General features: G+C 32.8%; 1 protein-coding gene across 4 annotated transcripts in view; it reads right to left on the bottom strand.

Annotated features, from left to right (window-relative positions):
- The window catches only part of LOC133190277 (paired box protein Pax-5-like), a 53,739-nt gene extending 33,345 nt beyond the window's left edge, over positions 1 to 20,394 (bottom strand). Inside the window, exons 1-2 of one of the 4 annotated variants that reach the window (XM_061325802.1) lie at positions 20,194 to 20,394; positions 11,604 to 11,925 (exon numbers count right to left, since the gene is read on the bottom strand). In XM_061325802.1, coding sequence (XP_061181786.1) covers positions 11,604 to 11,811 — 208 coding nt within the window. In that variant the 5' untranslated portion in view covers positions 11,812 to 11,925; positions 20,194 to 20,394. The other 3 variants (XM_061325805.1, XM_061325804.1, XM_061325803.1) reach the window with 3 other exon arrangements.
- Positions 20,395 to 26,603: the final 6,209 nt, after the last annotated feature.

The raw sequence follows: 26,603 nt of genomic DNA, 5'->3' as shown, positions 1-26,603 counted from the left end.
TGTCCTGAATAAATATGAAGAAAATAAATTTGTTTGTTTGTTGTGTGATTTCTTCATATTCATGTTATTGTTTGTTTGTTGTAGTTCTTTTTTGTTTGTTTGTTTGTTTATTAGTTGTTTTGGTTTCATTCGCTTTGTTTTTACTTTTGTTTTAAATTAAAAAAATCAGTCATAAGGAAAAAAAGAGTCACAAGGAGAAAAAGACATTCAATTATCGAAATTGAAAATCATTTAAACATGTTGTAAATTGAATTGAAAATGGGCAAAATAAGTTCAAAACACATCAATTTGAAACTAAAATGCTTTCTGATCGCATTTTGAAAAAAAGAAGCGATAGGCATAAAGGGTTGATTTGTCATTTTCTTGTGACCCTCTCCTGCAGCCAACAAAACGCCATAAAACAGGCCTTAACGTGATGAATAGATACATTATAGAGACATGCCGGTGGTCCCTAGCTTTAACATAAATGTCAAAATCCTGAAGCTGTATTCTATTCAAACGGACTAAAAATGGCTTCGGAGACACAGTATTATTTCTTACCCCCGAAACATTTTTTTTTCTTAATAAACAAGTCTCATACATGTTTCTCTTTAGTGAAGTTTTTCGCAAATTACTTTTCATAGATTATATTTTAAGTCATTTGATACTTCTTATTCTTTAAAGTAATACCTTACGTATATATACATATCCTAATTTATTAATTTGTTCCATTGAAAAAAGATTAGGCGACAAACAACCACCATCGTTTCTAATTACCAAATGACAGGTAGAAATTAAATCGTGTCAAAAATAATTCCAGTATTATATTTTTTTCCTTTCCATTTTTGTGACACGGGGTTCATAATCCGTACTTCAATTTCCAAAAGCTGTTTTAATTCTCACAAATACCAAAGACTATATAAATTCTCCATATGGGGCAATGCTGTTTCAATGCCAGGCGAACTCGAAAAATGACCGAGGTATTTGTGCTGGGATAAGGGAGGTAATAAGCCGATTACTCCAAGGGTTCAGAATATCTCTCACAACACACCACGGTTCATTTTTATCTTTAACATAACACTCCAATTCAGGGGAAAAAATACCTATGGATATCGTTTTCATTATCACTTCTTAATAAATCGAACAAAAAGCACGAAAATTATATCTGGATATTCTATTCATAATTGCATTTCATGTGAGGTTTTCCCGGTAGTGTTCCTTCTTAATGCTGACAAAAATCATTAAATTTTAAACATCTCCAGACATTAAATATAGAACTTGATGAGAAGTTAATATCTTACCATTGAAAATGTCATGGTTCTCCATAGATGATGATAATTCATTTACCATGATCCTAGCCCAATGTGAGTGTCTATACCTTACAATCCATATGTCATAATAGTCAAATGGACATTGAAAAAAATGTCAAACATGTTTTAGAGTAAAATTTACAGTAGCAGGGGCGATAACTATCTGTTTATTTGTGTTACATGGGTACAAGAGCGCCTCCGGTAACCAAAATGTCATGTTTACACGCGGTAACGCTTTCTTGATAAAGTTGTTAATACATTCCAACAGACGATATGTAAATTAAGTATTAAGTCATAAAATCAAAACGTTTCATCATAATTGATGCCGTCATGATTGTTTGTTGTTTTATTGTATAATTTAATGCTAGAAAACGTAGGCTGGCCATGTGCTAATATTGAATAATTATTTCAACTTTCTTTGCATGTATAATGTCTTGCTGTTCCCACTAAACTTCCACACCTTATTTTTTTTCTTTTTTAATTTCCCACCTATTATAAAGTATAGTTCGTTTCAAAATCGTGTTTATTTGATCAGACCAATTTAATTTAACTATTTTGTTGAATTTCTAGGAAATTCCCAAAATCATGAAAAATATTCAAATTTATAGACGATCCTCTTCGTGCCTTTACAATATTAAGAATATGAATTTGCAATTGGTGGGATGTATGAATAATATCAGAGACATTCCGGTGGCATACAGGTGACAAGAATTAATGAAGTAATATTTGTTTGAGTGTCACATGTCATCCTTGAGTAGTCTTCTATCTAAACACACACACACACACACACACACTTTCTCTCTCTCTCTCTTTCTTTCAATTTTTTTTCTATTAAAGATTCATTTTTTCGGTTTCTTCTTTCCAACAACGTAAAAACTGGAACTTCAAAGAATCGCGCGGACCTTTATTCAATAGGCTATGCATACAAGAGTCTGTGCAGTTTTGTTCAAGTTTGTTTATTGCACATATATAAACGCACAAATGCCAAATTCTATGGAAATTCCACCTTGCATGTGAGATTTATAATTGTAAACGGTCCCAATCAATGTAGCATTATCGTTTTTCGTGGGACCCTACCAACATATCAGGTACCGAAATGGCGTGAAAACCAAACAATGGATCTTGGAGGAAAACATAAAACCCCAGTAAAAGCACCCGGAATACGATGTTATCATACTGATCTCCTATTCAGGGTATAAATATTCCAGCGACAATATGTCGGGTACTTGCATGCTCTCTGTATTTATGAACCTCGGTTAAAAAAAAAATCCTGAACACAGGTGCAACTAAAATATATCCGGACTTGTTTACTTGAATTTTAATCGCCCAGCTTTATTGTTCGAACGGACGAAAATAAAGCCGAATTCCAAACATTAGGTCATTCAGAAGATTGGGAAATTAACTGGATTTTGAAGTAGAAGACAAAACTGAAGTAGTACAAATACTCTTTTCAGGTGAAATGAAAGACTTGCCACTGTAAAATTCCACGCCTAGTAAATCTATTTCGCCCAATTCAAACTGTGAACACACTCTTTCTGTAAATATACATGTGTGGCTTCAAAAGAAGTTTTAAATCAATGAAAAACACAATTTTATAACCATAGACTTTATCCACACAAGACGTAGAAAAGCAATTACAGTTTTTGCTTTTTACAAAATTGTAAATATAGCCTGCAGCAAGTACAAATACCGTCATCGAGCTAGTGGATATGGTTTTTCTCCCTTCCCTTGCTTCAACAGACTTTGCAACAAAACAGGTAATCGGAGTTAGAAATCGAATTAGTTTTTGAATCGTAATACATATGTATTCTCTTCATCAATTACATTTATAAGAAATACTAGTACTTGTAACTATTGATATAAGATACTGAGTTAAGTGTTTAACACTTATGAGGCGTCAAATCTGTGCTATTTCATAGACCTCCAACAAAGACTCTCTTAACAAAACCAATTCAACACCCAAAGGTCCTAGTTGAATAATACCGCCATTTTTTCACCATAATTCTATGAATGACGACCACCTTCACACCAAAATGGAAAGCGACTTTGAATTGCTCAACATGTCGGAAGAAGACCCTACACCTTTTAACACACCAAGCGCACCCTAGGTGGCCAACAAAGGTTAATGCATGGTTTCCATCGAGACATTGCAGGTAAAGTTTTCGATGAAATAATCCCGTGGAATCCTAGCCGGATCATGAAAAGACAATCCTGACTCGGGTATATTAGGTCTTTTCAGAAACGGAGCACTCAGTGGCGGACCTCTTGCAGAGGCATTGAAAGAACTCTTCTGGGTGACTAATTAAAATTTGTAAATTCAATTAACTGTCACAGTTTTCCTTTTAATATCCAGGTTCACAATTTGCACTCTTTCTTTCAGTGAGCTATCAATAAACGGGTTTTTCACTGGATTGTTTGAACAATAGGGAATATATTGAATTTTTGTTTGATACACCAACTTCGAGACAGGTAGAATAAAAATGAATAGTATGACAGGAAGGTGAATGTCAGTTGTCAAGAATAAAAAGACCACAATTCAGAAAGCATTATGGTATAGGTGAATTTCTCTGAGAGATCCAATTTAAATCTGTTCAAGAAGGATGCAATTAAAGCACAAATCTTTACCATTGCAAATACATCGATGACACAGACTCTCTTATGTTTAAAACTCTTACAAAGCTCTCTACTAACAGTCAAGTATTGACATATCTCCCATAATCACTTTATAAGAGCACCCTCAATTTGTCCAGTATCTGACAAACTGTCGTTCTCTCGTTTGGAATCACAACCACAACCAATACACTCTTCGAAATGAATGAGCGGCGAAGCGATTCAGGACACCTTAACGGAAACATGACAAAATCTGTTACACTTAGCATTCTATGAATGAAAGTCATACATGGTTGGCGATAAATACTCTAAAAATTACTCAAGTCTGAATGTGTATTCCAGACAAATATTTTAAGTAGCATATCGATATCAAGGGTTAACAATATGGTGTTCTTTAAAAAAAAGAAGACAGCATAGAATAATCTGAAGTTCACTTGCAAGGTCCAGCGACTGTCTAAGCCCCAGAAACCTTATTGGAAAGCGCGGAAGTGTAACGATCAAAATATACACTCCAGAAGTAGATTAGTGCAGTAACACCGTTACTCCGTGACCTAAAAGCCAGAACGAGACCAATAAGGTGCATAGCATTCGGGGAAGTGACCCAAATAGCCAACAAAAATCATCTGTATGGAAGACCCGTGGCGTTCATGTAATGAATCCAGTCTCTGTTTAACAGGTGTGTACTATATTTAACGTTAACAAAGCTTCGTAAGTTTGAGTATGAAATAATAATAATAAAAAATATCATGAGATTATTTGCCGTTTAGCTAACGTCACGACTTGGATAAAACACCTTTAGATTTTTGTAATTAAGTGACATAACAAAGAATCTTTATAACCTTATGACAATATGAAATAAAATGTAAAAATAGATCTGAACGAATAAATGCATAAATTATACTTTCTCTCAAAACTCATCAAATCTTATCAAATTTATACTGTGTTTCTTTGAACACAAATATTTGTCATTCTTGCATGTAAAACAGTTGTCAGAAACATAATATTTCCCCGGCTTGAATGATCTATAATGATGGAAGTATGTTCTGAAAATTAATGATTACATGTCAAGAATTATCTTTAAAAAAGAAAACGAAATAATCACAGTAGAATTTGGCCTAAAAAGCAAATTGTTCCCATCCTTAAAAAAATCATTTTTTATAATAAATAAGTTTAAATTTTTCTAAAATCATTTAATAGTGATCAGATTGAAAGTAAAGAGGTTATAAGACAATTTACCAATGAATCCATACACAGTTAATTTTACCTTCAATGACTTGTGAGTGACATTCCTATCTCTAAGTTACAAAAGCAATTGTCAATTTAGTTTGGTGACAAATATGCTTATAATTTGGTATGAACTTGGATTTTTAAAATACTGAAATCATCACTAAATATACTTTATTTATTTAAAATTGTGTTTTAACGTTTTCTAGTAAACATAAAATGCAACCTCAGTATCAAATTGGTTAAATATAAATTTAAAACAGGCATTTTTAAAAAAAAATATTCATTTTATTTCCCGTCTATATTCGTCTTGTTATGAGAATTTTCTCCTATTCGTGATAGACACTTCTAACAATTTTTTTTTAGAATCAAGTATAAGAATCAACTATGTAATTAATATTACTCCATAGATATATGTAACCTTTTTTTCCACAAATATCTACCTCAAAAAGACCGTCTTTAGCATTTAGGTGTCGCGTGGTTTAATGGGAGAAAACCTGAGAAAAATGTTTTTTGTTTTACATAACAAAGACAACTTGATAGCACAATAGGTTTGCGAGATGATATATAGTTCTTTCAAATATCACAATATCTAATTACCATTTTGTAGCTTACTTTGTCACGTATACAGAATGGACCGATTTTTGAATTTCTATCTAAATTTAGTTTTTAATTTCCATGCTATCATGTATGAAAATAATGTTTTAAATCTCCTTAATTTCTCTTCTTCCTGTGGTCAAGAAAAATTGGTTCTATTCACTTAAACAATATTTGCCTTAAAATTCTATTTTACAATAGCTCTCCCAATTCTTCCGGCCATAGAGATCACATTTAAGACTAATATACCGGTATATGCTTTCTTGTTTACTGGTAATGGACAAACATATGCAGGTACAGAACCAAACAACAAAATATTCTCAGTCCTACACAAATGGAATCCCTCTTGCTGTGGGACATAATACGTCAGTAAGCCTACCACAATGTCGTACAAACCTCTCAGAAGATTCTCAGTTTATTGGTGAATATATTGGCAAAAGTACATGAATGTCGTGAAATCAGACATTTTTTTCCTCTTACGAAGCCTCCATTTAGCAAACAAAAATAAATCGTTTTGAAGTGAATATGGTTGTCTTTTGGACAAGGAAGTTTCTTTCGTCAAACCGTATTTTATGACTTGGAATTATCATATTTTTTTAAATTTGTTTTTTCTGAAAAAGAAATATTTGGTTTGATGCTAACCTGATGACATCAGAGACAATGTCGTATGCTTTGAGTCAACAATGCACCCGTTGCTGACCTTGAAATATCCATAATATTGACAAAGATCTGGTGTGTATACGGGAGTAAAACAGTCTACATCCAAGAGCACCTCCTTATCTAACTTTATTTACCCAAATCATAATGTTGTAATATTGACCAAAATTCTCATTATGGAAATAAAGTTTGCTGAATTCTTCAAAAGAGAATTTAATCCCCAATATAGGAAAGAAAATGGACATAATCTTAGAAAAAGAGAAGAGGCAAAAGCATAAAAGACGAGCAGATGTGAAAGTAAATTGACATAGTTACTTCAGAAATAATTCTAATGACGGTATGTTGGCTTTGAGTCAACATGCTTTACAAACACATCTTCACATGCTAAACGTGCTTCATCAGGAAAATCTTTCCTTTGCATTGAAAGGATAAAAGGCCGTGTAAAGTAAATTCTAATGTACAGATTTTATTCCCGTGCACTGGCTCTAGAAAACTACGTTATAAAATCTCAAAAAAAGAGAAGAAAATCCAGGGTTAACGGTGTCTCAATGCAGTCACTTTACATTTTCACGAAAAACAACAGTCCAGAGTGCTATTGATTAAAAACACCCATTGTCAACAAAGATTCTAAGCTAAAAAAAAAACAAAAAAAAACAAAAAAACAAAAAAAACAAAAACAAAACAAAACAAGAAAATAAAAGTAAGAAAACAACATTGAAAACAACGATTGTTATTATATTAATAAATATTGTTAACCATTTAATTCTTACTATGACCAATTGTATCCTTTAAAAACACAACATTGCAATAAGATTTCATTTAGAACGTATTGAGCATTTTTGCTTGAGTATATCCTTTTAGAAAGAAAACTGAGTCAACATATCAATTATTGATCAGTTGCTGTTTTAAAGAAATCGATATCAAAATATCAACACGCATATTCCTTACGTATAATCGTGGCACTTGCAAACAACAGTGCAACAACGAAGCTATATAGAACGTAACTCACATTTTACAACGCTCATAAAGTAACAAAAGGCGTAGAGGACAACCCTCTTGCAATGTAAAGGACAAAGAAAAGAGACGAATACTTAGCCCCACATCAAAAATTTAGTTTTCATGAAGACTAGGAAATCAACCAAAATTATGTTTTATATGAAAAAAGATTTATGTTTTATATGAATAAAGATTCATATATACTACAAACGTATTACTGAACAGGATGTGAAAATAAGCTGAAATACCAAGGAAGATGTCCAAATCACATGACTTAGTAAAAGGAAAGGGCACACTGAATAGTACTCACATACACTGAAGAATGATTGTGTCCTTCTTCAGCGTCGTAAATGTCACAGACCTCCTCCTTGATTTTTATTTTAGTTTACCCCTTCAATTCGGTGACTTAGGATTTCATTAAATAATGTTATGAGGAAAGGTATAAACATATTTTTTCATCATTTATCATTAAACATTGATTCTCAACCAAACATGATTATCTCACCACCGATTTCAGAGATATTGCTATTGATACGTACCAATGTTAATATCAAAAGAGAAGTAAGGAAATTTTGCTGTGTCATTAACAATGACAATTGCCGAAAGAGTAATGAGAAACATCTTCACTTGAACACAATCTTTATAATGTTAATATAACTGAAAGTGAACATTCATGTTTTTTTCTTCAATTATAAAATTTTATCGATCCATTTGGAAATATTTTAATTAAATGGGTGCTCGCAATAAAACTAAAATTGAAATCTTTTAATCGCAAGAACATTACATATCAAAGTCAAATTTTCAGTACATTTCTGGAAAAAACTCATTTTCACACGAAAAAAGATAATTTGTATTTCTGTTTTCAGAGAATCTGATGATTAAGATAACTTTAAAACGTGAATAATTTATCACAATGATAAAGTTTTTCATATGCAGCACGCATAAAAAAGGCCTACTTTAAAGTCCCTCTTCCCGTCTATATCTAAATGGAAAGCTGCAATTTACATGAAATGTATATTAAAAAGATGAAACTGATAGGGGGTATTTACACTTTAGAAATTTTAAAACCTATAGGGAAATAAAATGAGGTAGGGACATTACAATAAAGTTATACTAGCACTTCAAGTTGTGTTTAAGGATGAATAAATGATGGATTCTCCGTGTAATGACCAAGTATGTTTTGTCAATGATAATTACAAAACACATTTTTATATATATCTTAGAGTGGCTCAAAATGTTTCATTCATTGGGATAACTTTTCAAATTTCTTACTTATAGTTGATGCTTTAAATACCTTAATGTCATGGTGAGTATATGTGACATTTTGTCAGAATTGAGAGAACTTGGCGAAACAGCTTATACATTTATTATAAATTTGTAATATATATACCGGTATATAAAATTTAATATCTTTTGAGATGAAAAGTGTGTCTTTTCTTCAAAATACAGAAATATATTATCATATGCATCACAATGAAGTGTCTCAGATATGTCGTTAATCTTTAATTTATTAATGAAGTCGTATCTACATAATTTAGAAGGTGCTGCAGAAAAGTCCAATTTTGTTTGTATAATGAACATATCAGTTTACCCAGCCTTTCACTCCGCAGTGTTCAATCAAAACACAATACATAACTCTAACAGTGTCGCCTTGTTTATATTATTATGCGCATATTTTACACACTAAATTTTATTATGGATATATTGCTGCACTGTTAGATCATATGTCTAAACTAATAATTCATGATTCTTAATTCCCTTGAGAACTAACAATTTTTTAATAACATTGCATTTCCCCCCTTTTTGCCTCTAAAAAATCATAACCACTAGTAAAGGTTCAAATTCTGTAATTTACATTTTAGAAAACGAATCTGACAAAATATATATTATTGGAAAACCCCAAAAATCTATAAAAAGAGCAGTGACAAAATGGTCATTTTCCTTTAATATGACACAGCACTGCACAAGTGTCCCTGAAGTGGAACGATTCACTTTCCAATGGAAAAGCCACATGTAATAGAGTGCAAAAAAGATAGCTATTGTAATAAAAACCACGAAGACCAATGCAAGTAATGGAAAGTCTTGTCAAAAAAGGTAAAGATTTTGGAGGAAGATAAGAAGCCATTATAGAAAAGTTATGGAGGTAACATAGTAATTAGGATACATTTATTGTTAATATATCGATGATTTAAGTGATTTTTCCTGCCTGTCGTCATAAATATAGAATGTTTTTTCTCTCCAAATTATTAGTGAATTCAAACATCATCAGAATGATTTATGGAGGCTTTAATTACAATAATTATTCATTCGTAACACCCCATTGTTCATTTTGCAGAATGCGGTCTTCGTATGGTCTACTTTCGAAACTTTATAATAAGTTATCGACAGAAAAAATAGACACATTCTACCCATCCAAACTTATGCATATCCGTCAATAGTTGAAGAGCTTGGCTCTTATTGCAAACAGAAACATGAACAAAATGATTAAAGAAAAAAAAGAATTGGAGATGGAATGAAAAATTATCGTCGCAAACAATCCAGCATGTCTTTGAAATGCGGAATGGAGGATTCGTTTTATTGTCTTTTAATCGAAGCCATACAAACACGACCCAATGTACACGCACAGAATGATTGGGAAAAATAAATATCTCGAACAATTGTCTATTTTGCTGGGGGACAATTTGCACTGGTCACTTTGATGGACCAAGATAACAACTACATAGATTCTTCTGAAAATCCAGGTACCCTAAGGGTCGCCATCTTCAAGGTGATACAAGTAATAGGCGCCCAGGTTCGACAAATGAACTTTAATTATCTTTTCCCTTACTCTGGGTGATAATGGAAATGGTTTTTATCGTATTTAGTATCTAGATTTTCGAGAAAATGTGTTTCATCAGTAATGGCCTTCATGAGTTCTGCTCAAGATGGGACGCTTGATGTTTGTTATTGCAAAATGAAAAAAAAAATAGATATTACTTTTTTTTTTTATTTTTTTTGTTTGAAGAGATGAAAAAACAACCCCTCAAAATATAAGAATTAATTTTTCATCACTGTATTTTAGTATTCAACCTGTCGTACAATTATTAATAGAATCACAACTTTCAACAAAATAAAACCTTTTAAGTATTGATCATAATTGGAAACTATTTATGCGCCAAACAGCTGGGCTTATATTCCGTCACCTGATACACCATTGTGTTTGATGGTTTAGCATAATAATAGTTCTGTCTCGTTTATTTTACTTGAATAATATGAAGTAAGACTCCAATTAATACTAAGAAAAAAAAGGGGGGACCTGTAATCTATGAGCTCTATCATTTATGGGTGAGTATTGTAGTAATACTTGGTGGTAATTTGACAATTTGACAAAGTATTCAGACTTACTCTCAATCCTCAAGCCTCAAGCTGAGAATCCGCCAATAAAAGAAGACCAGACAAAAGACTGGATATTTTCGTATTTGATTTAAACCGAGGATTGCAGAGAATTAAAGAATTGTTTCGATATTTTATAAATATCTCTAGGGTGTGTATCAAGATGTCGCACAAAAGACCCTTTCACAGTGTCTGGAAGCATTTTTAATTGAATCGGTACCTTTCAGGGCCATCTTTTCTGATCTTTCCCAGTTTTGCCAAAAAATCGAAATGGAAAGAAGAAAAAAGCTTTCCCTTTCAATAAAGGTAAGTTGAGCTCGACGAAATAACCCTATTAAATCATTTATATTTTGGTTCCCTAGCACACTAATTCCATGACTTTTGGGATCATGTTTTCTATTTCTCTTGGAGTTAAATATTACGATGAACATTTCTTTTTTATCTGCTGGGCCTGTGAGGCCATAATGAAACGGAAAGGTGGCACACTAATAATAAGTAGTAAAGTAACAGTTGTCCAGGGGCCATATTTGACATACATTTGATGAACAAGCATGTCCGCTCATATTAATTTCATGATGAAAATATGTTTGTATTATATGCATGTAGCTAAGATTGTCGATTTTTTGCCCAAATATGCAAGTATTGATTTAGAGAAAGAAGTCTTTTTCCCTGTTGGTGAAATTCGGTTAAAAAATATCTAAATTCACATTTGAAATACACACAGCAAAATTATTGTACACCTTATGGTATTAAATGTACCTCTGTGCACTCACTTCTCTTTCTCGGTGTCCAATGTTTGGATTTGCTGCTTGAGTGAGAACCAAAAAGCGTGGAAGACCAAAAAAGAAAAGTCCTTACCTTTTCCAACAACTTTCGCAGAGCCGTCATTAGTAATAACAACTGCATTCGTTACGATTGTGTTGTTGTTTGTCTCATTGGGCTGGGACATTTCAGGCATGGCTGGGATCTCGTCTTGTGAGACGGGGATGAGGGTAATGATGGTCGGTTGAGCAACTTGCTCGTCATGCTCTTCGGGGGTCTGGTCCCGTTCAGGAGCCGCCTCCATACTTTCAGTTTGACTGTGAAGGACCTCCACGATGATTGCTTTTACCAACGGCGAGACTTCTATTCAATTTAAGGAAAGGATCCGTCCAATGGAAAATCCGTCTCCGTAATTCCTCTGGAAAGATACAGTTGTGAAATTGTGTCAAAGAAGTTATTCCAGCGAATCATAACAAACATCGATCATTCATAAAGTTTGTAATGCTCTCATGGTTAAACTTCCGTAAGAAATGTTGACAGAAGGCAACCATGTAAAGCCGCGCAGCGGTTCGCAGGTCGGAGCAAACATGCGTGAAGAAAATAAAGAGTATATACACTACCTGTCGATGGTGTCCAGTCAACCGTGTTTCGGACCAGACATACAAGTTTAAAGAAAGAAACCGAAGCCAGTTTCTTCAACAAAAACGCATGGAGAGTCGATACCAACCTGTTCAAGTTGGGAAAATGGACGATACGTTTACAAAAGCTGGCAAAATCCGTTGTAATGATTTTGTCTATTTTTTACCTTCATGCATATTTAAAGATTTACCTGAGTGTTGATTGGTCGACCTTGTCTTTCCCGCCATTAATGGGCATCGTCATCGACGTGGTGTTTTGCTAACAGGCGACATACTTTTTATAATGTGAGGCTGTTTTACTTGGTATGTGGAAGCTTATTTTCATATAAGGGGGCATTGGGGATCGTATTTTAGGGTATTGTTCTGTTAATCACCTGAATTTAGCTACCTGATCCATATTATGCCCGAAATACTACACCAGGTGAACAGGGGCTGCTAAAACGGGGCGTGGATTTGCATGACAAATCTTTCATACTAAAAATGTTATATGTTAAGGTTATGACGACAATAGGTTTTATGATTGATATATCTGAGCCCAATGGTTAAGGATAGGTTGAACATTTGTCATTCACAATCTTCATCGGATGGAAAACTGAGAAAGAAACCCAATGCATGTTAGAAAAAAGATAAAATGATCATATCTTGAATGCTGTGCAATGCTTTACTTGGGTCAGTCACTTCTTTTTACACCAAAAAGAGGATTCAAAAAAGGGGGAAAATATGAATACTGGACAGGGAGTAGTGTTACCCGGAGTTTGTTTTGCTAGATTAAATCCTGCATATCAACAAAATCTAAACAGGCGGCCATATTTGTCGCAGACCCTCAAGGCATGATCAGAAAGAAAAACTTTTACCTGGATAAACCTAAGAGCAGATTTTATATGTGTGTGTTTCATATTTACTGAAGGCATATATAAAACCCAAGTGGAGCACACATAACGTTGGCAAATATCGTATTCCTTTTTCATTCCTTGAATAATACCCCTTTGTGAGAGAGTATTACACACCTTTGACACCCTATTGGCAGTGTTCATTCTGTTTAAGTAAATTTTCTTTTTAAGAAGGCTGTTTTCGCATTATTTTTGGGTTCTGAATAATAAAAGCTGATAATCATTTTGTCTGTAGACCCATTCTGACATGGGCTCTAATTACATTCTGCACGCTAGTGGGATGGGATTCATGGTTTTAGAAATTCAGTGTGACACTACTGGGTAATAGAAAACTAGCAATATGCCCATATGAATTGTTAACAGGTTCTTAATCATAGATAGACTTATTAAATTAACATTTGAATTAAACGAATTTTTTGGTTCAAGTAAAAATTACACGATAAGAGAAGAAAAATGAATAAAATGAAGTTATTGAGACAGGTTATAAATGTGTAGGATAAAAACCTTTTAAAATAATGCACTGCATCCTATTTATTTCTGTAAGCATTCAGGATTTTGGTTGAGGTTTTAAATATCATCGTATGGTAATACTAGACGCATGAGTAAGCAATCCATACAAAAGCATGAAGATTTGGCTTTAGTACAAAGTATACAGTTTTATTCTGCAGTCTTTAGGGTCTTCCGAAAGTAGGACACAGAGGTCAAAGAAGGTAAGGTTTTCATAAATCGGCACAAAAATAGTTTTTTCAAGGTCACATGATAATAAAATTCGAATAAAAAAATTCTTCTCTGCAAAGCGTATTTGTTTTTAAATGTTAGCCTTAACTGAATAATATGATAGAATTCTGAATATGCATTCTGATAAAGATTGTAGGTGTCTTTCTTTTTATTAAATGTCATGTCATCTGGCATGTATTTATGATAGACAATTAGATCTTTTTGTACCTTTTTAAAATATGTTTCTATATTTAAATATTACTTTTTGTGAAGTATTTTTTTTTAAATCATTGGTAAGTATCACATAAAAAATCTACTTGTTAGAATTTAAAAGACAAGCTGAAGAATTCATAAGGTATAAGATATTTCAATTATTTCGTTTGTCTATTTGTTCTTTATGCGATATATTTCTGCCTTTCTTATTCTGTTACATATGTATGAATGATTCATGATTTATGAATAAATATGTGATTTAAGGTATGTCACTCGTCAGCCTTTTTAGAAAATTTCAGTCAGAACCTCTTACTTAAAAACTATTTATTACAATTCAATCTTTATAACATATTTGAATTAAACAATGTAAAGTGTTCAACATTCAATTAAAAAACTGTTCAAAAATTCATAAAGAAGCAAGATTTATAAGGGACTATTTCTTGTGGTGGAAGGATATTTAGCAGAAAATTCTTCAAATCTACACATTTATTGAATTTAATATCTTGGAACTTAAGCCTCACATACTTTTACTTAGAGAATATTTTCCGTTATGATATGCCTGGGATATTAAATATAGGTCTCAGTTTATATTTTTATAACAAAATGTACACCTTCTCTCAACAAGTTTTGCCAAGAAATGAAGATATATTAAGGAAGTCGAGATAAAATTTACACAGTTTTTTGCCTGAAAATCGCATATTTTGACCAATATTTCAAAATTTACATCACTGACCCCAACTTTTTCTTTCATTAATTTAAACTACTCGATACTTTTGACCGATCAGCACTTAAGTCGTAAAAAGTTTGATACAAGAAAATATTCTATTGCCTATTTAGATTTTTAATACCCCAAATAGGAGACTTTTTTAGTGCAAAAAGGTCACACAATAATTTACGCGCATTAATTTGCATGATTTGTTCAATGATAAATATTATTCAAACTATTTTACGTAAAATAAGATTTTGTTTATTGCCATGGTTACATGTGATAAAATATGATAACGGTTAAAGTGATTAACCAAAGAGTTACAATTTAAGTGCAAAAAGGTCAACTTAATTGTACCGTTAGATGCACACTGACCCCCCATTTTCTCTGCGATTTTGAGTCATACTATATGAGTACTTATCCAAAATATACTTCTCAAAAAATCCTTGATATAACAAATTTCACGAGTGACATACCTTAAGAAAACAGTAATGAAGTCTTTTGGAGTATGTTGAAATTTTATTATATCCTAGAATGTGAAGCTTAAGTTAATATAAGAAAAGATCACATGGGCAATTTTTATTCTCATAGACCCAATGTTATTTAATAAAATAAATGGAACTAATGTCAACCCCCGTAAAATCCTTTAGAAATTATGCGTGTGTATCCTGAAAATTTGTTGCTGTCTTTCCTCCTTGATATATATTTTTTCTCTCTCTCTCTCACTCTCTCCTTATTTCTGTTCATTTTCTGTCATGTTTCTGTGTTGTATATGTACCTCTGACCAGTTTGTATAAAATGTATAAGTATTGTAGACCATGTACTAAATTTGGTTTGGGTGAATAAAATTGAACTTGAATTAAGAGCGACTCTTTGTCTATTTTTGCAAAACATAGCAACGTGGCTATTTTTCATTACATGTGCTATTAACACTATTGTGAAAACAGAATCTTAAAAGTAACTTTTTAAAAAAAAATTCTAAGCCACGTGTTGTATCTGTACATAGCTCGTGCAAAAGAAAATGAATGAGAAACCGAAGCACTTACAGAACTGTTTACAGAGTAAAGTTTGTGCCCAGAATATAGTTCCTACATGACAGAGTCTATTCTCGGTATAGTTGTAATTTTCCATTTATGATACGAAATTGCTACTTCCTTTAGAATTTTTCTGACAAGAATAATTAAATCTGAAGCTTTTTTCCTTAAATTTTTGAATCTTAAAAGTTAAAATCAATGACAACCTTCCTCAAAGTCTTGAGGAGGATATCTACCCAAAGATTATTTTCATGCAACTTTCATTTGTGATGAGAAAGACACCAGGAAGGAAGGGGCAAGGAGTTTAAAAAACATTGCATTTAACTGATACTACCTTAGTAAAACCTGCTGTCCACTTCATTTTGGAATGAAACAGGCAAAAGAGATAGCGCATGATGGCTTAATACTAGTGAGCAAAATCTTTTCTACAGGTCAATGCAATAAATAATTAAAGATTGAAAACACTTCAATAAAATTATTCGTTTATGATATGAACAAATTCAATGTAGCTAAAAAGAAATTTTCTCTTTCTCTCTTAAAATTATAACATAAACAGTAAAGCAAAGTCTCACACCAAATAAATGGTCTAGTAGTACACATATACAAAATTCATGCAAGCTTTGTATGGACAGAACTCATAATTACTTGGGAATGGACTTAAACTTCTCAACCACCCGGAAAATGTAAGTCTGATGCAAGTCTGGTAGTGTGCATCCCTAGATGCGTCATCCATGAAATTTGGTTCAAGTAGGACTCTCAACCACCCGGAAAATGTAAGTCTGATGCAAGTCTGGTAGTGTGCATCCCTAGATGCGTCATCCATGAAATTTGGTTCAAGTAGGACTATAACTACTTTGGAATGGGCCTGCTCTAAAAATTTAGACTGTCCAGTGACCCAGAAAGAGTAAGTCATGTGCAGCATCCGAAGCATATCTGGTTGTGTGCATCCCTAGATGCATCATCCATTAAAGTTTTGACACACTGGAGCTTGCAGTTACTTGAAAATGGGCTACTGTACTTCAGATTACGTTTAGTCATGTGACGTGCAACACTAGATGCAACATCCATACAAGTTTGGTCCAGGTAGGCTTGCAGTTACTTTGGAATGGTTTTGCTCTTGAACTTTGTTTGTAGCATGAACTCTTTGATCTCGACCTCGTCGATGTGAGCTGAATAGTATGTCACTCTGAAAATAGCATAGTGTCCCCAAAAGACATATTTTCTGTTGTTAGATAGATAAGTCCATAAAGGGAATGAAAAATGCAATTTTGAAAATGAACTGACCTAAAAAAAATCCCATCAAATTTTTAATTTTAAGTCGGATCTAACAGCAAGAGTCAAAGCGACGTGTTCATTACTGAACGTCTCACTTCACAAACTAATTCATCGAAAGGCGTTCAATAATTCATAGAAACAAAATTTGAAATCAATTTTGAAACAAACGCAAAGCCAAAATCAAATAGCATTTTCATTCTTTGATCATGATTTTTAGAATGTCCAAATGGGAGAGATAAAAATGGAAATTTGATAATATATGCTAACGAGGTAGGCTATGTAAAAGACGATTATCTTCTTTAAGGCCAACAATAAAACAATTATTTGTTTAATGTACTCCGACCGACCTGTCAAAATCCTCCAAATCCGATCATTTTTCTTTCAGTAATTTACTTTAAAAAAATTCCCTTTTAGTCACAGACTGTCAATATATTTTTTAAAATCAAGTTTTATCATTTCTCTAAGTTGCTCTTTTAGATTGAAAGTTTTTACATCAATAAATATTAAAGCTGTTTTGTGTTGTGTATTATATGAAAACATGTACAAATTTCCAAGTCTTTAATTTTTATGACAATTATCAATATATCAGTTAATTAAAAAAAATTCTTACCTGCCCCCTTGAAAAATGTGGGTCGAAGTACATCAAACAAACAAACAAACAAATAATGGTGGCCTTATATTACGTTAGAGGTACATAGCAACATAATGCTGTTTTGGAGAATCGAAATATGAGATTCTTTAGTTTTTCCATGTGCAAGATATTATCAATTTCAAATCGGAAATTAAACTATTCTATTGACTCTGCAAATACGATTTAAATTATACTTGCCATTTTTAGCAACAGGAAAATGAATTTGTTCTACCTTGTACATTTTTAAATACTTATATTTTTGTCTGCTTATCATTTTTTTCTCTTTCATGTAAAGCCAGGTGCAAAATAAATGTCACCAGGGAAACATTTATATACATAGTTTTTTTGTTTTAGTTTTTTGTCTGGCTAGCACCCGGAAACACAGCAGTAGATAATATTGCAGTTAAATGTACTTCTTGTCTTCGTCCATGGTTTTAGTGACAGATATAGTATGAAGAGAGAGAGAGAGGAAGGAGTGATCTCAGTAAAACATTAAATGATGTGGGTGACCATATTATTTTGCCATATTTCAGTACAATATGAGGGGAAGAAGAAACTTGAAGTTAGGAACATCTTCGATACAGTTATCAAAACTATGCACTACTTTATAGGGGGAAAAACTTTAAATTTTTTCTTTATCCCGGGTTCCTATATATGATCTCATCAAAAGGGAGTTCACTATGATATCTCGTTCTGTAGAACGTAGTACAGGTGTAAAGAAATACTTATACCTGTGTAAAAAAAAAAATATGGTAAGGGCTAAATTTAGCACTTCGTCCCCCCCCCCCCCAAAAAAAATAAATAAATAAAACAAAGAAAAAAAAAATGAAAAAAAAAGTGTTAAGATCAAAAAGTATGTTTTGTGAATCAAAAACTTAACGCCTGGATCAAAGCAGCATTGATTTTGGTGAACACCATACGGTGGCAACATGGGATTGGGGGATTGTGATAATTTCCAGAAATTCCTCGTTTTTGAGGAAGTTTTGCAGAACTTCAGATGCGTTTTGCTTTGATAAAAAAATGGAACGCTGTTATAAGTCTGATTCAGAAGACTTATCTGATGCTATTATATACGTTAACATTATGGATAGACTAGTTACAGACGTAAACTTTATAGACATAGGATAAACTAATTTATGTTCTTTTTTGGTAACTTGATTCATATCATTGATATTGAAGAAATTCAGAAAGTGTGAAAATTCTTGACTTTCCAGAGAACTTTTTGAAAGTGAATCAATTCTAAATTTAAACATGCATAAATACTGGTTTTTGAAAATGACCAATCAAATTGTTTTAAAATCCACCCAAAAAGGACTTTTAAAAGAGTCCTGAACTAACTTTGTTCAAATTTCTCGCATGCTGTGTAAGCATTGGTTGTATTAAGCCCACAAAACATAAAACACGCAACACTCAATACACCTCTCGCTCATGTACATATTTTCCTATTTGTATCATTTAACTTTCTGCAGTGTCACTACCCTTTAATTTTTATTTAAACATATATCTTAAAGAGAAGAAATAATATAAAAAATTTCCATCGTTTACCTCTAAATTATGTCTTGGGGCTATTTTCATAATGAGTTGTACATGACTCAAATATTCAACACGGGTAGATTTAACGATTTGGAGAGGTAATGAAATTTTCTATCTACCTTTGAAATACGGTTTTTATGTTCTAGCTGCAAATGTAAACGAAAAACTGTACGAATAAATTTCCCATAAATTTTGCGAATAAGTTATCTACAATATCGCAAACGTGTCACATTTAATTTTGGAAAAAGGCTGGGTACTTAAAGAATATATTTTTATTGTCGACAAAAATGTATGGCGTATGTAATTGCTATGTCAATTTCAGCACGCATCTGATTATAACACGTGGGTGCTAAAATTACTTCGTACAGAAAAATGGGATAATAGTCTCTATGTATCATGGGGTTTTTTCTTTAACGAAAAGGATTATTCAAACAAGAGGCTTTGCAAACACTTGACAGAAAAGTGACTAATTAAATTGGTATTACCCTTCCTCTGTGTTAATGACAATGTTAAATTTTCTATTCTCATATAAATACATACATGTAGTATTTGTGATTTGTACGACCTAATCTGTTAATATTTTTTTGAATAAAATGTTTGAGTTACAAAGAGTTCTATCTCCATGTATCTATTTTTGTCCCCCGTTTTGACTAAATATCGTTGATAGTTTTAATTCTAACCGACCCAGAGGCTTTATAATAAAAAAGGTTACATTTTCTTGACTTTAAAAAAACCCAAATACTGGTTTCACCACCCTATATCAAATAAAGCGAAATACGATACACGCACATATGAAGCCCGAAGATTGAAAATATCTGCACACACTACATTAAACTTAATTGTATCTTTTCAAAACTTTAACAAAAGTATAATACAGGCACTCCGATGAACACGTATTAAGTTGAGCCACACTCACACACACACTTTGCATAGCATTCCAACAAGTTGACAATGTACACACATTGTGAGAAAAACGGAAGCACTCTGATCGCTTTTGCGGAGAAAGAAATAGATCACTATTATTATAAGTAAACAAAAAAGTCCCGTACCTTTCAAATGATGCGTATCAAATCGTCATAGATGACCAAACAAGTTTAGAGCTGCACTCTTCAGTGATTCGGAACTTCTTTTGAGGAGCAATGAAAAGGAACCGAAAAAAGTCTCTGGTGCGTGCTGCCGTCTGCTTAGCGACCCGTTCACTGGCGAGATTTACATGTTCTACCCGGCTATACAAAAGAAGAAAATTAATCCGTACGACCTGTAGAAACATTCCAAGGACGCTTTACCCGCAAGCTATGCTTATTTGAATTAAATGCTATTTTCAATGGCAGCTATTGGTCTATTACACAGGGTCTCCGACACCCTGATTCAGTTATAAAAGGAGAACCGTAATAGTTGACATAATTGTATTTCGGGTGGTGTTTACTTTTCCTCTCTCTATTATATAAAGCCTCGAGGAGAATCTCAACTACTCATTAATGGCAAAAATGGCGTCAAATCAACAGTGGACTATTTATATTACACAAGAAATTTGACGGATCATCGTTCATAGAAGTGATACTCAATTTCAGGGATATATTATAACTGCCAAATTCAAGGATTGGATTCTTTTCTGAATGTTAACATAAATAGCGACAAAAATATGAATTTCCCAATCAGATTTTATTTTTGTTTTGAAGTTCTCACGACCACGCTGTTGCCGTGCGCTCATCTGTTTGTGATTTTGGCCAGCAAACTTATAATGAGCAATTCTCTCATTTAAACGCACAACATGTGTTCATATTCCGTCTGCATTTTAATATGTAAAACTAGCAGTATAGAATCAAAGCGCTGTACCCTGCTGGGATGGTCAATCATAACCTCATATAACGAGCCGTGGTTTTAAAAAAAATATCTTTAACCTGGACGCCCTTATAATATTTAAAATAAAGTGTGAAATAATTATATATAATCCTCGCGTTTGAAATAATGAGTTTTGACTCCTAACATGTCCTCTTTTTTTAAACAGTTTTTTTAAAAAAAGAAAAGATATAAATATAATCATTTTTTTTATAAACTAAGTGTGAAAGAGGAAATGACTGAAAAATTAACAATGATAAGTGGCTCTCCAGTGGTATATTGTTTCCAATGAACTTACGATCCAGTAGTGAATTTAGAGTTATTCCCCTTCAAATAGACAACCTATGCATTAGATGTTAAGACTATCTTTAAAAAAAATTGTTTGGTTGCCCTCTCCCGACCGACTGGCTAAAATGGCTCGACTCAAAACGTTTTGGAAAATAGATTTTTGAAAATTCATCACTGAAATTGAAATTTTCTGGAAAAAAATTGTCACCTACCTACCGACCCTATTTTTTCATCCTGAGTCGGGAGAGGGCAAAAAAACAAAAAACAAAACAAAAAAAAAAAACAAAAACAAAAAAACCACATTATTTTAAAGTTGGCCTGATCAATGGATAACTGATTAGAATAACGGTTTGAGAATTTTATATTTTATTTCTTGATATCAATAATGTAAACAACTAATACGGGCTTAGGGGCAAATTCTTATAAGAGAAAATATTCATGAAACCCGAATATTTTATAACAATTAAATTTCTGCAAAGGAAATATCCTCTTTGATTTTCGGACCTACTACCTAACAAAATACATCAAAAAAAATTCAGTCAAGAATTTTTTGACTTAGTTATGGAGTTTTCGGGAAAAAAAATTAAATAGAAAATCGAAGAATGCAAACGCTCTCTCTCTCTCTCTCTCTCTGAGTCTCTCTCTCTCTCTCTCTCGTCATGCTCTTTTCATTGTATTAGTCTTTTTTTTTTAATTATACGTGTCACTCTATGTAGAGGTTTGACTTAAAAGATCTGGTGCATTCAATTACAGCAGTTTAAATTTTGCAGGATTGGGTTTAAAGTAGTAAAATCATCTGTTTTTTATGATTATGTGAAGAAATTCTCTTGAGCTACGAAAGCATTTTGAAAATTATATTGATTTCTATAAGAATTGCAGATTAACAAAAATAAAACCCTGATAAAAAGCTATAATCTAAATAATTTTTCTCGGATGGCTTAAATTTTTCTGTTGTCACCTTAATCACTATTGATACTTGACTGTATCTGTTCTTATCCGTTGTCCATTGGTCAAAATCGTTCGAACCTATATATCAGCTTCTTCTCTGAAAAGAGGTGCCCCAGCATCAGTTAAATCTACTACAAAACAGTCAAGGGAGAAAGGAAATCAAAATTGCGAATCTTGTGGTCTATGCCCCTTTCTCAGATGCAAATGAGGCGGGACAGAAACCATTAAAAGCAATGCAATGTCTAAACATGCCCTCTTTTTTTCCAGGGTACCTAGCAGCAAACTGTTTGCAATGGAATAGCTGTAATGAGCAATGAGCTCTCCACCAAAATTATGAAAGTCATGACGAATGGTTAAAAACTAGGGGTGCAATGATGGGGTTTATTCACGTACTGGAAATAACGGTACATAATATTTTTGAAAATCTTGCTCTTTACCGTAGGATACCTTTCAGACAAAGATTATGCTTGATCATGCGAGCAGGAGCCCTCTGTCAAAATTGTGAAATTCTTGACCCCTGGAGAGAGGGTTCCGACCACAGGGAAAGGATAATTATGTCATATATTGGATAATCATTTCATCGTTTAAAATCCTTCAATTTTGTTTTTTCCTGGATATCTAACAGAGAGACTATTTGCATGAATATTAACAGCAAAGAGCTTTCTCTTTTGAATATGGATAGGGCCACATAGTTCACTATTGCACCATCGCATTATCGGGTTTAGGTCGATGGCGTGATGATGCGATGAAGAAGCAATGTCGCAATAATGATAGTACGGTGGTGACGTGATAAAGCAATGATCTATCGCAAAATCGTCATTGTGCTATAACACCATTGCGTCATCATCATCATTGCATACGACTTTGTGTGGATGGTGTGGATAGTGCGAAAGATAACTACGTGAATCTATTCAGATTCCATACCCTATCAAAATACAACATTTATGACCCATGGAATCTATTGAGCAAAGGGCCCTCCACTCGATTTGTGAAATTAATGATTCGAATGTTGGCTTGGGCCCCGGATTGGGCAAAGTAGGTTATATCGTAAAATTGAAGTACATCCTGGAAAATCTTCTCTTTTACAAATTGACATGACATCCACATGATTATGATGAACAATATGCATTCTTTCAATCTTGTGAAATACACGACATCTGAATGCAGAGTTCAAGCCCCGGCGTGTTATTAAGTTAGTCTTATTCTTGAAAATACACGATACCTCTGAAACTCTTTTAATATTCTTGGATATCCAACTGACAAGTTTTTTGCTTGACAATAATGATAAACAAGACATCTTTTCAAATTTAGACCCTGTATGATAAACCCAAACCCCTTTAAATAAAATTAGGGGACTTACAGTTATGTATGAATCAACATACCCATTCATCAAGGAACTTTTAATTAGGCAGCAGTAAAAAGAGGAACATAGAGAACTTGCTAATGGCAGCGATGTGGATAAAGTGTAAAATGCTCGTGATACACAGGTGACTGTCAAGGCTTAGGGCCCTCTTGTTGATTTACTAGGAGATACAATAATACAAGCTGTCGCATTTCATATTTCCCACAGCAATCATCATAAATAAAAAATCACTTGAAAAATGACTTAACATGTAGATTTCACTTCCTGTCATGTGGTTTTGCGTCCGTGTTCCAATGCCTTCCGATAGTGGTCATATATGAGGTAGCTATGCATTTATCTTGCTTCTAATTATGTATGAATATGTCATCAATTTTATTTCATGACAGATTTAGTGGACGAACTTGTCTTAAAAGAACTTGAGCGAATTTATCTCCACAAAATACTCTTTTTTATGTTTTGCATGTATTCCAGGGTTATATCGTACACGTATCCAGTGAAAGAAGTCATACACGCTAGTTATTTTATCAGTATAATGAAAAAAAATGGAACATGTTGTTTGTATTAGTCTTTGCCAATATTGATACAAAGTTTCGCTTTGAATAGTTGGAATGGAAATCTTGAAAAACAATCATTTTCTTTCAAGAGTATTTAAGCAACACAACTTACAGAAAATCAGTCGTTTTACCTGAGATATCAGAAGAAAATTTTGCATCTTTTACCAAAGGAAGGCTGGGGTGAAAGTAATATATGAAAGAAAATTTATTTTAAGAATTTTGTTTACGTGTTCATTTAAATTAAACTCGGAATTTGTTCTAAACTTAAACAAATAAATGTAGTACAATATGCATTCTAATTGCCACTGGATAAAATATTAAATAGAAATAAAAATCTTTTTTATTTTAAAATATGATTCTCAATACAGAATCACAATATCACAAATATCATAAATTTGTAATATAATTCTTAATATATTGTAAACATGTATCCCTTAACATATGTCAAAAGCACTTGAAGATATTTAATTCAGATTATATTTATAAATATATCCTCTCTGTAATTAAATTCCTTTTTTTTCCACATGCACCTCTTTTTCACTTAGCCAACACAATTTTATCAGTCCCTTCTCCCCCATAATGTTGGTTAATGTGGAAGACACTAATAGAATTAATTAACAAAATGTTAAGGAAACCACTATTTGCAAACAAAAGAAAAAAAACAAGGAAAAACTTACTTTTCAGTCTAACATATAAAAATTTTGTAATTTACGGGGAAACTTTCTTTTAAGGTCAGACGATACTTTCCTCAAATATCTGTTTTGTATATCTTCGTAAATTATGAAAAATATTCAAGATTATAATTACATTGTGATTTTAATTGTCTTTAAAAACTCAAAACTTAAAAAAAAAATTTGATTTTGGAAAATTAAGTTCTTTCCAAAAGGATTATATAGGAAACACCATCCTCTGGTATCTTGCACAAATGCCTGGTAAGGTACCTCAATATTTTGTGAGAAAACATGTTAAAGTGGCAGTACTTCAATGACAAAATCTTCGGAAAAATTATTTATTAATGAGGAACGTATCGTCTGTCCTTAAATTTACATTTCCTAACTTTACCTCTAATCTCCGTCAAGTTGTTAAGTACTAAAGCCGAGTATACAAAGCGCCACGTCGCGGGAATTTGAATTATAAATCTCGATTCCTTTTACATGTACATTTATTTTTATTATGTGATATTACATCCCTATTACGTTGTATATGCTATTGCTAATGCCATTTTCACACAAAATCTAATAATTTATTTAAGGAATGAATTTAATAGCTACCCAAGTTATACTGTATAACCTGGGTTAGGGCAGTTTATGCTTTATAAACCGCGATGCGTAGTTGCAACCACTATTGAAATAATTATTTCAATAGTGGTTGAAAATACATTTCAAAACCGAACACAGGTTGCAACCACTTTTGAAATAATGTTCATTATTGAAATAAAAAAAATAATAGTGATTGAAATAACGATTTCAATAGTAATTGAAATAATTATTTTAATAGTTGCTGACAATGATAGCAATACCAAAACCGCTTTTGCAATCAAAAAGATATAGAATAGAAGTAAATTTTCACTTATATTCATGGGCTTGCCTATAATACAAAAAATATGGATAGTAAATCTAACGTTTCTACTCGTCAATACATTAAAATCAACCATTCGGGAAAACTAAGTATAAGCATTATAACATTAGAGGTTATTAGTCCCCTACCGGTGAAACCGGGGACTATAGGTTTCCTCTGAGTCTGTCTGTCCGTCTGTCTGTCTAGCTATCCCTCTGTCAATAATACCTCTTTTGGTATGTGAGTGTATCTTGATGAGTTACAGAAAAGTGCGGAAAACCAAGTGAAAAAGACTGACAGACAGACAGAGGGACAGACAGACGGACAGACAGACGGACGGACAGACTCAGAGGAAACTTATAGTCCCCTCCGGTTTCACCGGTAGGGGACTAATAACAACCACTATTGAAAAAATATTTTAATAGTGGCAGTGGACAAAACGTATTGTAGTGCAATTTCGTTATATCATTAAGAGCATTGTGGACCCTGTACTTAAGCATTGTATAACTAAGCTCAATGCAATTATTTCAACTTGGCGTTAAATATCGGATATGAAATATCCTTTAACTTTCTTCACTGAAAATGATATTTGTGATTCCTATCTACGGATTTGTTGTTCATGTTTATTAACTGAACAAGTGAAAATATTGAGTTTTATATGTGATTATATAAATATTGCATGTAGTTGAGTGTAACATTGAAAATTTTCACCCCAAGAAAATCGTTGTCAACCGAGGCGCAGCCGAGGTTGACAATGGTTTTCGAGGGGTGAAAATTTTCAATGTTACACTTAACTACATGCAATATTTATTATATTATACTGAATGTTTTATACAAATATATATTACAGTGAACCTTGCACGCATAAATTCTGCGCAGTCAAATTTTTTTTAATATCACCTGTCGTCAA

This window comes from Saccostrea echinata, unplaced genomic scaffold, assembly GCF_033153115.1.
Source record: "Saccostrea echinata isolate AGI-Se365-2 ecotype Australia unplaced genomic scaffold, CSIRO_AGI_Sech_v1 ptg000022l, whole genome shotgun sequence".
Lineage (NCBI taxonomy): Eukaryota > Metazoa > Mollusca > Bivalvia > Ostreida > Ostreidae > Saccostrea > Saccostrea echinata.
The sequence above is the reverse complement of the archived record's forward strand: the minus strand, read 5'-3'. Positions and strand labels throughout refer to the sequence as shown.